Source organism: Rattus norvegicus, chromosome 3 (assembly GCF_036323735.1).
Source record: "Rattus norvegicus strain BN/NHsdMcwi chromosome 3, GRCr8, whole genome shotgun sequence".
Taxonomy (NCBI): domain Eukaryota; kingdom Metazoa; phylum Chordata; class Mammalia; order Rodentia; family Muridae; genus Rattus; species Rattus norvegicus.
In genome coordinates, this window is record NC_086021.1 from 57,118,879 (window position 1) to 57,133,294 (window position 14,416).

The 14,416-nt window shown below is 41.0% G+C and overlaps 1 protein-coding gene across 48 annotated transcripts in view; it reads right to left on the reverse strand.

Annotated features, from left to right (window-relative positions):
- The window catches only part of Neb (nebulin), a 197,931-nt gene that overhangs the window by 96,057 nt on the left and 87,458 nt on the right, over positions 1–14,416 (reverse strand). For 47 of the 48 annotated variants that reach the window (XM_039106300.1, XM_039106274.1, XM_039106258.2 and 44 more), the window contains 8 exons: positions 12,480–12,587; positions 10,001–10,312; positions 7,997–8,200; positions 7,594–7,698; positions 6,086–6,193; positions 4,692–5,003; positions 4,063–4,266; positions 3,151–3,255 (listed from right to left, as the gene is read on the reverse strand). In XM_039106300.1, the coding sequence (XP_038962228.1) occupies positions 3,151–3,255; positions 4,063–4,266; positions 4,692–5,003; positions 6,086–6,193; positions 7,594–7,698; positions 7,997–8,200; positions 10,001–10,312; positions 12,480–12,587 (1,458 nt within the window). The remainder of the gene's footprint in view (positions 1–3,150; positions 3,256–4,062; positions 4,267–4,691; positions 5,004–6,085; positions 6,194–7,593; positions 7,699–7,996; positions 8,201–10,000; positions 10,313–12,479; positions 12,588–14,416) is intronic. The other variant, XM_063283589.1, reaches the window with a different exon arrangement.

The following is a 14,416-nucleotide window of genomic DNA, read 5'->3' on the forward strand; positions in this document are numbered from 1 at the left end:
CTTCTTTTGAAAACCTGTAGGAAAGTTTCATGACGAAGTAACGTCAGTGAACACCCAGCTTTTTGCTATGCTTGTCTTTCTCCTGTTCTCTCTTTCTCTCTCTCTCTCTCTCTCTCTCTCTCTCTCTCTGTGTGTGTGTGTGTGTGTGTGTGTGTGTGTATGTGTGTGTGTGTGTGTATGTGCTAGAGAAGAAGGGCATCAGATCCCCTGGCACTATAGGCTGTTGTAATCTGCTGGTGCTGGGACTGGGCCCTCTAGAAAAACAGGAAGTGCTCTTAACTACTCAGTCATCTCTGCAGCCTCAGAATATTTCTTTTATAACTGGAAAATCATATAACCCATCTACTGTTTTCCATTCCAGAATAAATGCTCAAGCATGTCCTCCTGGTAGCCCAGAGAAGATGTTTTGGATCTGTCTCATCACCTCAAGTCAGATTTCCTTAATTTTCCAACATTTCATAGGCAGGCAGCAGTTTTCCTTATCTCCAAGGCTGCATTTCGGATCTTGTTTTGGGAAGTTACACATGCACAGGGACTAGAGTAGATACATGAGGATACATGGAACTTGAATAGATACATGAGGATACATGGAGCTTGAATAGATACATGGAGCTTGAATAGATACATGAGGATACATGGAGCTTGAATAGATACATGGAGCTTGAATAGATACATGAGGATACATGGAGCTTGAATAGATACATGGAGCTTGAATAGATACATGAGGATACAGGAGCAAAGGTTGACAGGTGTTTGCTGTGTGTTTGCTCACAGAGTGAACAGTAGGATGAAGGTCCCCGGCAGCTTTCAGTCATTCAAGCAAGCCATTCTGAAATTCCATTTTCATAAACAGCGGTTGGAGAATTAATCCTGACACTTTATTTCTTTATTTTTGTTTTTGTTTGTTTGTTTTTGTTTTTGTTTTGTTGTTGTTATTTTGAGACAAGGCTTCTTCTCTGTGTGGCTCTAGCTGTTCTGGAACTCACTTTGTGGATCAGGCTGGCCTCAGACTCAGAGATCTGCCTGCCTCAGCCTTCCGAGTACTGGGACTAAAGGTTTACTTCTACCTCCTAAATTGGCAGGGAGCTGGGATTAAAGGCATGAGCCACCCTTGCTGGGAACATCTCGAAATTTTAAAGGAAGTAAACCAAATGGAAAATTTTAGAATTAAAAACCTATCCCAGTATATTATTACTATTCTAAGGGGGACATCCACTTCATTTCTCCTCACGTAAGCAGGAGCCTCATCACAATCTAGGACAGAAGTCAGCTCCTTGGGCCTTAGGCTCAGTGAGGCTAGGTCCAGAGGAGAAACCCACTATAATGTGCCCAGCTGGATATTTATGATGAGTTTGTTCTTGAGTTTGTCCTGTGATGTTCCAGGAAGAAAAATACCCTGTGTCAATGACTCGTCTTTGCTAGAGGATGTAGGAAGCATGGCCTTTCTTTAGGACTCTCTTAATTACGAATAGGGGTGATTAATACAGACCAAATATAAACTTGATCAAGTTTTGAGAGGGAAAGCTTAAAATGTCACTGTTAAATAAAAGAAAAATGTCCCTTAAAAATGAAGAATGTAGAAAGCATAAAAAATGTAATGAACTAGTGTGCCTGGATCAATCAGATACATTCTTCACTCAGAGAAGAGAAAGTAAGGGAGGTACTGTTTATGCAACAGTAATTCAGTACTGCAAGGATAATTATTCTCTTCCTAGATTCTAATGTATCTAAGAAGCTTCAATGACTAGAAAGATTTGTTTCATCACCCTCAGGAAATTTTGAAAAGAATGATTAAAAAAATTCTCATTTGGATCTTGTTAATAGACTTTGTTATTCCAAACATATTAAATACATATAATTTTCATGGTGACTTGAAGGTAAACAAAAGAAATTAAAATTTACTTATCAGCTATTTGGCCCTAGTTCCCATCCTGTGTCCTCAATTTTACCTCATTTTGTCACCACAGAAAAGTTTCTAGATAGAGATTTAATGGGTGTGGTAACTGAAGAGAACAAACATGCAGACTACATTTCAAAAGGAGTTTTAACTTGATGGAGAACACAATCTTTCTGGATGTGTGTGTGTGTGTGTGTGTGTGTGTGTGTGTGTGTGTGTATGTGTGTGTGAGTGTGTGTGTATGTGTGTGTATGTGTGTGTGAGTGTGTATGTGTGTGTATGTGTGTGTGAGTGTGTATGTGTGTGTATGTGTGTGTGAGTGTGTATGTGTGTGTATATGTGTGTATGAGTGTGTGTGTATGTGTGTGTATGAGTGTGTGTGTATGTGTGTGTATGTGTGTTATGTGTGTGTATGTGTGTGTGAGTGTGTGTGAGTGTGTATGTATGTGTGTGTTATGTGTGTGTATGTATGTGAGTGTGTGTGTATGTGTGAGTGTGTGTGTATGTGTGTATGTGTGTGTATGTATGTGTGTGTGTGAGTGTGTGTGTATATGTGTATGTATGTGTGTGTGAGTGTGTGTGTATGTGTGTGTTATGTGTGTGAGTGTGTATGTGTGTGTGTGTGTATGTGTGTGTGTATGTGTGTGTGTATGTGTGTGAGTGTGTATGTGTATGTGTGTGTGTATGTGTGTGTGAGTGTGTGTGTATGTGTGTGTGTATGTGTGTGTATGTTTGTGTGTATGTGTGTGTGTATGTGTGTGTTGTGTGTGTGAGTGTGTATGTGTGTGTATGTGTGTGTGTGAGTGTGTGTGTGTGTATGTGTGTGTGTGTGTGTGTGTGTGTGTGTGTCCAGGCACAGATACACCACAGTGCACTTGCATACAGTCAATCTTCACTTTCTATCCTGTTTAAGACAGGATCTTGTGTGTCGGCCTGGCTAGCTGGCCAGGGAATTTTCAAGAATTCCCTTGTATCCACCCTCCATCTTTCGTTAGTTCTGGAATGAAGATACTACTATATCTTTGGTTAAATGGTTTCCTGGGGTCTGAACTCAGTTCATTTGCTTGCCTTATTATGTGTTGACTCTAAGGACTGACGTTTTTGTATTTGTCTTTCTAAAGTAAAAAATTGATTATAAAAACCAAACTAAGTACAGCGGACCACACCATTACTGTGATGCAAACAAGTCCGATATTCCTACAGCAAAAGTCAATGTGGCAGATGAGGGAAATCAAAGAGATGGTTGGTCTTACCTCACTGTAGTTTATTTTATTTTGTCTGGCCAACATAATTTCAGGTGTATCAGGCATAATGTGGATCTGGGTCTTGTCTTTATCCCAGGCTTCTGTGTACAAGCGCTTTGAAAGATAAAACAGTTAAATGGATCAGACAAATACCATTGTTTTAAATATGAGTTTTAAGGAAGAAATCATCAGGAAATTGAAAGCCAGCCTGTTTGTCTACTGTACAAACAAAATACAAAAGAGTATATTTTGTTTATACTCTTTTTAATTCCTTTGACTTTATACTATTATAAACATAATATATATAAAATGATATATATCATAAATCAAGTATTTCTACAGCATATTTAAATATCTACATGCTTACTATGGCTGTATTAAAACTCTTTTCATAAGTTTAAGAAGATTTAATAGCAAACAATATATTACACAATATACTACTCTAATAGACTTAAAACTTGTTGTGTCCCAAACAGACTTTTGATTTTAATATGTTTTTAAACTTTTAATCATGTACATGCATGTAGGTCTGTGTGTGGGCATATGCACATGAGTGTGAGTGCCCATGAAGGCCAGAGACATCAGATCGACTGAAGCTGTTCTCACAGGCAGTTATTAGCTGCCTGGCATGGGTTCTGGGCACTGGTTTGACTTCTCAGCATGAGCAACAGGTACTCTTCAGTACTAAACTATCTTTCCAGTCCAAAGGAATCCTATTAGTAATACTATCCATTTCATAAACAGACAGAAAAGCAGAAATTATCCAGTCTGTATTTGAAAATTTTATATACGGATATATAGAACTCAACCAATTCATTGTACATTGGATAAAATTTAACTGAATAAAGTAAAAAATAATAACTTATAGACCATGGTTATTCATTCAACCCTGCTTTATTTTTCCCTAATCTGGGTCCTCACCTTGTTCATGTTGAGGGCATTGTTCTTGGCCAGCACCTGCTCCAGAGAGTCAGTCACACTGGTGAACTTGAACTTGTTTGGAGGCTGGCGGTAGACGTTGTCACTCAGGATCTCTGCGGCCCTCTTGCACTTGACCACATCCAGAGACCCGATGGGGACCCAGCCGATGCCTCTTAGCCACTGGAGATCTGACTTGTACACATTCTGGGAAGAGGCAAAAAAAGATGTTACCATTAAGAATCCATGTTGGTCTTACCCTTGATACATGAGACCCAGTGGGAACCCAGTCATTTCCCCTCGTCCACTAAAAGATTATAAATGCTCTACAATCTAGTGAGAACCAAAACAAGTGCTACTGAACACATTGCAACACTTGATCTCAGAATGAAGAATAAGGACTGGAAACATCAGGAAAGTAAGCTTTGGAAATGTCTTTAACATATAATGGTAGAATTCCACAGAATTCCATCTTGTGGCCAAATGCTCTCCTTTAAAAAAAAAAAGCAAAGAATATTTGAAAATTGAGGGTCAGAAATAAGACACACCAGCTCTCTGAGGGTTCTACCTAATCATAAATGTTATTATGAATTACTACCATAAGCATGACTCCTATAGATCTCAGCACTCACATCGCTCTGGAGATCATAGGCCTGCCGAGCATGGATGACATCATTCTGGTCAGGCAAGCAGGTCCACTGGTGTAGGTAGTTCCTGTAGTCCACATCACTGACCAAGGTCTGGCACTTCTTGGCCAGCACCACCCCCAGCATGTCCACTGGGCTGCTGTACTTGGTCTTCCACTTCTCAAAGTCCTTCTTGTACTCCCTGTCACTCTGGATCTTGGCCACGTGCATGGACCACATCATCTTGGGGTCATCTTCGATGTTGCGGGCACCGATGTGGTGACCCAGCTGCTTACGGTAGCCATCTTTGTATTTGTACTGAAATAAAAATGGTCATTTTTTTTAAGTCAATGGAATGGGTTAAGCATTTCATTACTTTAAAATCTTGTTATTTTTAAATTGCCAGTTCTTACTGAGAAAAGTTATCTGGATAATTTCCTATCTCTATTCTAAACTGTGGATTAAAAGCACAGCAACACTCTAGTGAGAATTCAGGTCAAGCTAAAGTATCCTATGTCTTGCATATACCAAGTCTCTGGACATAAAGGCAGAGACATTTTTCAAAAAGATAAATCAGAATTATATACTACCTTCTCTTCATCTTTAGCCAATAAAACCACTAACCATGAATTTTACTTGTGATTTCAATAATACTGTTCTTTAGTTGGTAGATTCTATTTCTTTTCCCACAAACCCTCTCACTGCCATCCCTAGTCTAGTTCTCATGACATTCACTGAGTCCCTTGAAATGGGTAAGATTGGACCTCCATGTTGCATGTCCTGGGCCAAATATGGCTCAGATGAGGCTTCCACAAGTGGGAAAATTACATGAGTAGTTTAGCATTTTAGTGGTAGGGGGAGCAGCTACCCTGATGTTCTCTGGCAAAAGCACCATGAAATGTCAAAAAATTAATGTAGCCTACATTCTAGCTTTTCCTTTTTCAGACCTGGAAGGAGTGAATATTCAAGCTTATCGTTGTTTACTTTGTTCATCTTTGTCTTTCTATTTGATTAAATAATTTGACGAGTACATTTCAGATAATTTCCAGAGGGACAGTTGGCAGTACTACAGAGCAAGTTTGGGGAAAGGTAGAGTTTCCTGTACCCTACGAGGTCTTTATCTGTTGGACAGTGGATACGAAATTACCTTCTAGGATTTTCTATGCCTATGAAGGTTACATGATCAAATTTGCATAATTACAAATATGAAATACTGTGGATTATGATTTAATCTTAAACCTGGATATTAACCTTTTGGAAATAAAAATGAATTTTGCTTTAAAATAAAAAGTATTTGTGTGATTTACAATAACTGGCATCTGAATGCATCTTGTCACTGTGATACTGAGCCTGCTTCCCCAACCCATCCATCCACATAATATCTATCTGTCACTACTCACATCACTGGCAATATCTCTGGAGGCCTTGGCCGCCACGATGGGGATAGCATCGACACGCAGGTCATAGCCTTTCTTCTTTGCTTCTTCATTGGCCAGTTTATACAGGCTCTACGGAGAGAGAAAAGGGCCAAGGGCAACGTTATGAAGAGTATCAAGTGACTTCCACCACATGATTTGTAAAGGGTAGAACTGGATACGATCTAAGCTCTAGTGATAGGGAAAAGCAAATGAATTCTAGATTCTTCGAAAAGTATTTAGCTGTGTGGGGTGGAGTATGTCTGTCATCTCAGCACTTGGGAGGTAGGGGCAGGTAAAATAGATGAGACATAGTAATGGGTATTAAAATTGATAGAATTTATTAGATATTTCATTATTGTAAGTTTATATAGCATGTGTAGATTAATGATTAAAGACTATCAGTATAGATTCATATAATTTAGTAATATAGATTGATAAAATATAACCCATATGTGCTGCTAAGTAAAAACGAAAATGGGGAGCAGTATGTTCAGTATTACTCCTTTCACTTAAATGACATATGCTTTTACTTATGTCTTCTATATTTAAACTTTTGTTATAGCAGGCAATATCCTTAACGGTGTTTAAAATGAGTAAAAAATTAAGACAGAACTTTGGGCATCGTGGACAATAATTACAACTCTAAGATTAGATTCTGGCTCTATTAGTAAAACATGTCTATAAAATTGCACTTTCTGTGAATAAACCAGACATTGGCATTGTTCCTGGAGTGTCCTTCCTCAAAAGAGCCTCAGCTCCTTTACCTCTGATCTTTCTATGCCTTGCTTTTCTCTCTGCCCCAGATGGTACAGTTATCTGTCTTCCCGCTGGGAATACAGGTACATTTCCACCTCTCTCTTAGTAACCAGTCTCCTGCCCTCTCAGAAGGGCAGCGTCTCTGAAGACCAGAAAGGACAGACTGCCTCCTCTGGCATAGCCTGTACCTAAGCAGAGAAACTTGATCCTGATTGTTGGGTAAAGCAAGTTTGTTTAACTCTCACATACACTGTGTTGTTTGATTTAATTTTAGCAGTTTTTTAAGTGATATTTTGACTATAGTTCCTGCTCCTTCATTTTAATTCAAGACCAATGTGGGGAAAAGATGTGCATTAATAAAGACTCCTTGCTAGCACTATGAGACTTAGCCAGTTAAAATATAGCACATTAATATACTTAACACCAGGTCACCTTGAATTTCAGGCAAATGAATATTATTTATTGGGGTAAATAATGAGCCACTGTTTTATCTGGCAAGCTGACCCTTTAGAAGTACCAAAAATTACTCCTTGTTCTATTGGTTCGCTTTAGGAATGACTTCAACATCTAAGAGGCCAGAGTTCAGTTTGCTTGCAGAATCTCATGAAATGTAACATCTGACCCAGAAATGGAAGGGGGTGGGCCAATGTTCACATGAAAGGACAATATTATCAAGTGCCCACATCTCCCACCACCCTGTATGAGAATCTCCCCACGGCTTTCGCAGCCCCTACCTCGCTGTAGTTGATCCTGTTCTGCCTTGCCAGCACAATCTCTGGTGTATCAGGCATCACGTGAATTTGAATCTTGTCTTTGTCCCAGGCCTCTGTGTATAATCGCTATTAAAATGAGGTAAGACATTGAAATAAAACCATTTAAGATAGGCACTCCAGAAAGTCAAATTAAAATGGGATTGTTGATGCAATTAGGAAAAATAAGCTGGACTTGAATATTAGGCATTATCTAGAGGTCTGGGTCTTACTGCTTGTTACCCAGACTCAAGCAGGAAAGAATGAGACTTATTAGATGTCAAGAACAATTTAAAAGTTAAATATGATCCTGTCCCATTGTGGGACTTTGGACCCACTAGCCACTCAGGTGGAAAGGTGCTTAGGGAGTCTGAGGTATCGTCCTCACCTTGTTCATGTTGAGGGCATTGCTCTTGGCCAGCACCTGCTCCAGAGAGTCAGTCACACTGGTGAACTTGAACTTGTTTGGAGGCTGGCGGTAGACGTTGTCACTCAGGATCTCTGCGGCCCTCTTGCACTTGACCACATCCAGAGACCCGATGGGGACCCAGCCGATGCCTCTCAGCCACTGGAGATCTGACTTGTACACATTCTGGGAAGAGGAAAAGAGGCCACAGGCCCTTCTTCATCGAGGGCAAAGAGTGGTGCCAAGTGCATTTATGGTAAAGATGCAAAGGGCATCAATAAGAGAGTGGCATTCTGTTGTTTTCACAGAGAGCAAGCTTCATGAAGCAGGCAGATGAGCAGAAGGACTATGTTCAAAAATGACCCAGAAATGCTTTCCTATTCACAGTAAAAATATGCCAAATACTTAACTGTAAGGAAAGGAATGATCCCACTAATGTCTGTGGGTCATGCTAATGGCGTTCATAAATAACGTGCAGAGGACAGAATGCCCACCAACCCAGAATGGGAAGAATCATGCATGGCCCACAACAACCTGCCCAGAAATCCATGTATGGCCTTATCCACGTGGAATATTCTGTAGCTATCAAAACTTTTACTTTCTAAGAATAATGACATGTAAAAATGTTAGTAATATATTTTTTAATGAAAACTGGGATGCGAAGCAATGTGGTTTGGAAAACCCCAAGTGCAGGGATTTTTGGGGTGTTGTGTTGAACTGGATTTTTGCCTTCACTACACTTTTTCTTATATCGCAAGTTATCTTCATAAAAAAATGAGTTGACTTAACATAACAAGGGGCATACAATAAGGAACCCTTGAGGTTCCCAGAATGTGGACAGCTGCCATACAACCGAGGATTGGGGACAAAAAATACTGCACATTACTGGGCTAGGGTTTCCTTCACTTTCCCACCCCTTTCTCAGGGTAGGAGGCATAGGACAAGTTTGTAGAGTCATTCATCTCACAAAGATAAACGGGAATTTCACAGACAAAGCCTCTGGTACTGCCCTGCATGGCCTGTTCATCATGCTTAAGGAGACACAGCAAGGCTGGCTAGCACAGTACTGCTGTGTCTGCAGTGAATACATCCTGTAGCACCAAGACCAGCCACGGCGAGAGGAAAGCAATCCAGAACTGGCACTTGGCAGCCAGTGGCCAGCGGCCAGCAGCCTATCACTGTTGCTACTGTATGCGGCTAACCCCTGTTAACTCCCCTTCTGGAAAACCCACAAAGCACAGAGCAGGTGGTTGAAGAGCTCAGTCATTAACGTGTGATTATTGTGGATTTATCTCATTCTCCAAAGCTCTCTAATGCTTGGTGATTGCTTCACATGTTTATCAAACGCCCGGTGTTAGAAATGTGCTTCTCACATCCAGATCCAAGATGGCCTTTTGCTGCCAAGAGGCACTCGGGTTAGTCATTAGCAGCTGACACCCTACACAAATGGAGCAAATGTCAGCAAAACCATCCAACAGCTTTGCAAAAGCAGCAGCTTCGTCCATCATCTGGGGGCAGACTGAGCGCTGCACTGGCGTTAGCAGTCCCTTGACGAGAACTGCCGAGGAAACCAACAGCAAATTCTACAGTGTGTGTGTGTGTGTGTGTGTGTGTGTGTGTGTGTGTGTGTGTGTATGTGTTACAGGGGATTAGATCCAGGCCTTATACACACTAGACAAGCATTTTACCACTGAGTTACATTGCCAGCCTTCCAGAGTCATTTTTGAAACTAAAAATTCGCTTTTACGAAAAAGCTAACTTCCTGAAGAATGTAAGAAAATGTTTTCCTTTCGAGGACTCTTGTTTCACATTTTATTTAATTAGAGTTCTGTCTTCACAGAATCAAATGTAGTTAGGAAACGGCATTTCCTTATAAGGATGCCATTTACCAACCAAAAAATTTTAGCTTGAATAGGCCCATGGGTGGTGTGTAAGGGCTGACCTTTTCATATAGCTTGGAGGCTCTTTTATAAATATCATACTCACATCACTCTGGAGATCATAGGCCTGCCGAGCATGGATGACATCATTCTGGTCAGGTAAGCACGTCCATTGGTGTAGGTAGTTCTTATAGTCCACATCGCTGACCAAGGTCTGGCACTTCTTGGCCAGCACCACCCCCAGCATGTCCACTGGGCTGCTGTACTTGGTCTTCCACTTCTCAAAGTCCTTCTTGTACTCCCTGTCACTCTGGATCTTGGCCACGTGCATGGACCACATCATCTTGGGGTCATCTTCGATGTTGCGGGCACCGATGTGGTGACCCAGCTGCTTACGGTAGCCATCTTTGTATTTGTACTAAAGTGAAAATTCATAAATCAGGCTTCTATTATAAACACTTCGATGTAAAAGACTCGTACAAAATCCTATTACTTTCATTATCGTTTAACTGAACTTTTCTGATGAACACCAACTCCAGACAGCATCTTGGCCTTTAGTCTTAAAGAAGTAGATTTGGTGAAGTAGATTTCATACAACATACATAGGTTAGTTACCTCAAGCAACCTATGGTCTGGCACTAAGACATAGTCCCAAAAACAGGAAACACACACACTGGGGAACTCATAGGAGTCAGAATGAGGACACTTAAACAGGGGGATCCTGAAGAATCGGATCTTACACACTGAAAGCATGGCTGGAAAGGAATGTACATGGGAACACTATGTGTTTATTAAGCTGAAAAGTAGCTTAAAGAAGCTAGCTTGTGCAACAAAGGAGATATTCCACATCAGATTCCCATATTCAGTATTATTGGCCAATTTCTATCATCATCATAAAGACTGGTTATTTGGTAAAATTGCTATAGCAACCCATCTGTTTAAGTGTGCTCTTAAGGCCATTGTATTCTGTGTCCTCATAGGTCAACAGTGGTGGGATTATTATTATTATTATTATTATTATTATTATTATTATTATTATAAGTTCAGTGACTCCACTGGGGAACCCAAGCCTAGAATACGCTCTCTAGTATAGGCTTCCAATTTTAAAGATAACTGAAGAGGACTGGCATAGTGGGAAGGCATGAGTTTGTCTAGTTTAAATGTCACCAGCTATTAAGGCTGATTTCAATAAAGCTGTTTGAATAATTCATAAAGTGGAGATAAGGAAGCATCTACCACCTTGGTAGATTATGAAGATAATACATAGAACGATCTTAGTAGCGTTCTTAAAATTATTTAATTATCTATTACTGTTGGCACACATCCTTCTACTGAGGCAAGGAGGGGGCTGATATACACTTCTGGTATTAAAAAATAGTCTACCACTATATTTGTGAACAGCAACCCTTGGTATTTATAGCAGGTATCCATTCCTCAAGAATCTGGGAGGCACCAGGAAAGAAGAATGGTCTTACCATGGGATAAAGCAGGGAAAGAGTGTGCTACACTGCATAACCTGGGACTACATGTAAGGTGTAAGCCTGGGCTAGGAGCCTCCACCTCATACTGGTAAATACTTTCTCTTCACAATCCCACAAGGGTGAGTTGTAACATCAAATGTTATATGCATTTTTAAATACTATGCATTAAAACACCACATAAAGCTGGACCCAGCTCCCCAACAGAATGTAGGCTGTGGGTTTCACTGCAGTTTCTCTTGTGAGCCTATGGTTACTCTTACATAACTATCCAAGCCTGCTGCTCTGCTCTAGCCTTCTCTCACACTCTGTTCCTGGGAACTGATTTTTTTTCCTCTGAAAACACACAAATCCTTTTCAGAAATAGCAACTCTCCCATCCCATCCAAAACCAGGCTTCTGAAATTTTTCATACAAAGGAGGTAATTTGTGTGTGTGTGTGTGTGTGTGTGTGTGTGTGTGTGTGTGTGTGTGTGTGTGTGTGTGTGTAAGCCACATTGTGGCCTGGCTAGTTTTAGGTCAACTCAACACACACTAGAGTTATCTGAGAGAAGGAGACCTGAGTTGAGAGGCTGCCTCCATAAGACCTAGCTGTAGGGCATTGTCTTAATTAGTGATCATTTAAGGAGGGCTCAGACCATTGTGAGTGAGGCCATCCTTTAGGTTGGTGATCCTGAGTTCCATAAGGAAGCAGGCTGAGCAAGCCATGAGGAACAAGTCAGTAAGCAGCATCCCTCCATGCTTCTGCATCAGCTCCTGCCTCTAAGTTCCTACCCTGTTTGAGCTCCTGTCTTGACTTCCTTTGATGATAAACAGTGATATGGAAGTGTAAGCTGAATAAACCTTTCCATCCCCAACTTGCTTTTTGGTCATGGTGTTTTTGTCAAAGGAATAGAAATGTTAACTAACTAAGACACCCTGGATAAAGTACTCACTGAACAGTGGAGGCTGACCTCAAACAAGAGGCAGACTCCTTGCCCCTGCCTCCTAAATGCTTTACCAGCATATACCACCAGGCACAGCCTATGGAAAGTACTTTGTAAAGCTTTAATGCAGTGAAGATGCTACACCATGCTGCTCACAGATAGGAAGAGAACTAATAGCTTACGTCACTCGCGATGTCTCTGGAGGCCTTGGCCGCCACTATGGGGATGGCATCGCTTCGCAAGTCATAGCCTTTCTTCTTCGCTTCTTCATTGGCCAGTTTATACAGACTCTAAATTTGGGTCATCCCCCCCAAAAGAAAGCAATTGGTTAGATGTTGATGTTCACATCTAAAAAACTAATAGAGGGTTTAAACAATTCATAGAACTCTCTGTATAGTGCCTATTATAATGAGATTTCTGAGTTCCAAGTCTTCTTTAGCAACAAATAAAATACCCGTGAAGATTATTACATCAGATTATTCTAAACTTTTACAATGAATTAAATAAACAGATATACATGGAAAAATTTTCCAGAGAAATTAAGCTAACACTTAAGGCGGAAACATGTAGATGAACTGTTGTTTAAAGAATGTAGTTTACTCTATTCAGCCTGGCTTTGTGCCTGTGACTATGTATGCTGTGTACATGGTAGGGATGAAGACGGGGATTCCCTCAGCCCTCGACATTCTGGGAGAAGTGATGAGAGCCTGGTAACTTAAGGGACCAACTGCTGCGAAGCCGAACCACAAGAGGCAATTTAACCACAGAGTTCAACCACAGAGACAGCAGTGGTCCAGAAAGGAGTTTATTCAATGTGATCTGAGAGTAAGGGAAGTCCCTGCAGAAGGCTGCCCTTGGGTTCTACCTTGAATGATAAACTAGGCTTCCGAAGACTAAGCTGGTAGTTGGAGGAAGAGTACATGAAGGAATGATGAGGGGGGAATGTCTGATGGACTGAAAAGATTTTGGAGTTGGGGCAGAACATCTTCAGGTAAGAAATGGCACTAGGGAGAGGGCTAGAGCTCTACGGTAAGGTGCTTGCTAGCATCGGAGGCGCTGAATTCAGTCTCTCCAGTACTGAGTGGACTTTGTCCCTCACTTCTAAAAAAAATCTTACAGTGGGGAGGACAATTAATTTTACACTGCGTTTTCCCATCTTAGCTAAAATGAAAACAGAAAAAAATTGAATTTGTGTAAAGAGAACAGCAGAAAAGAGACTGTGTGGGCTAGCACTCAGGCAAGGGATCCCTTCACCATGCTTCACCAGCATTGTTGCCCTACTGTGGTGTCTCTGGAAGTTTCCAGCCGTACAGGTTCAAACATTCCAGAATTTCTTGAGGACTTGATATTTTCAGTTTGGGTGACCGTAGAGAGCTAGTTATGCAATCACTACAGCTACAGTCCGTCTTTCCCAAATAAAATGACTTTAGACCCGTGATTCTGTCTAAAGTCTCCGAGTTACATTGTGCATAAGGTTAATAGTCTATTGATCGGCACTGTCAGAGAACTGGCGCTCGGCTTGCTGGTGGCACAAAGCTAGAGAATAAAAGATAACACGTCTCTGTCAGAATCTTAGATTCACAAGATCTCCACAGGCTTAAACCTGTAGCCTCAAGCTAACAGGAAGGGATTACACAGAGAAGAACCGCAATCTTTGAGACAGATATAAATTACAAATGTGCGTACTCAGCCTAGCAGACACAGAGATGAACTGTAGCCCCTGTGGAAGGTCTCAGAGTCTAAGAGGATTCAAGATCATGCACACCACCAGCGTTGACATAGCAGCCAGTGCTCCAGCAGGGTGCAGAAATGCTGGCCACGGGTTCAAAAGTTGAACACTAACAGTTTGTGTGTTCAGTCCTGAGCATAACCCACTCATAGTATTTTGTTCAGCTTGGAGTTACATCTGACCAACTGAAGAAATGTCTAGGAATGTAAGGATATGAAGATTGCAGAGAAAACCTGGGGTGGGGCCCACAGGGGAAGTACACTGGGTTATCAGGATCTCTGGTACTGCCAGTTTCAGAGGACTTTGGGATGTTCGAAGAGAGAACTCCAAGAGAAATACTTTTTTAATGGAAATTTCCAGAACAAATAGGTTGACTTATGAAATAAGCTC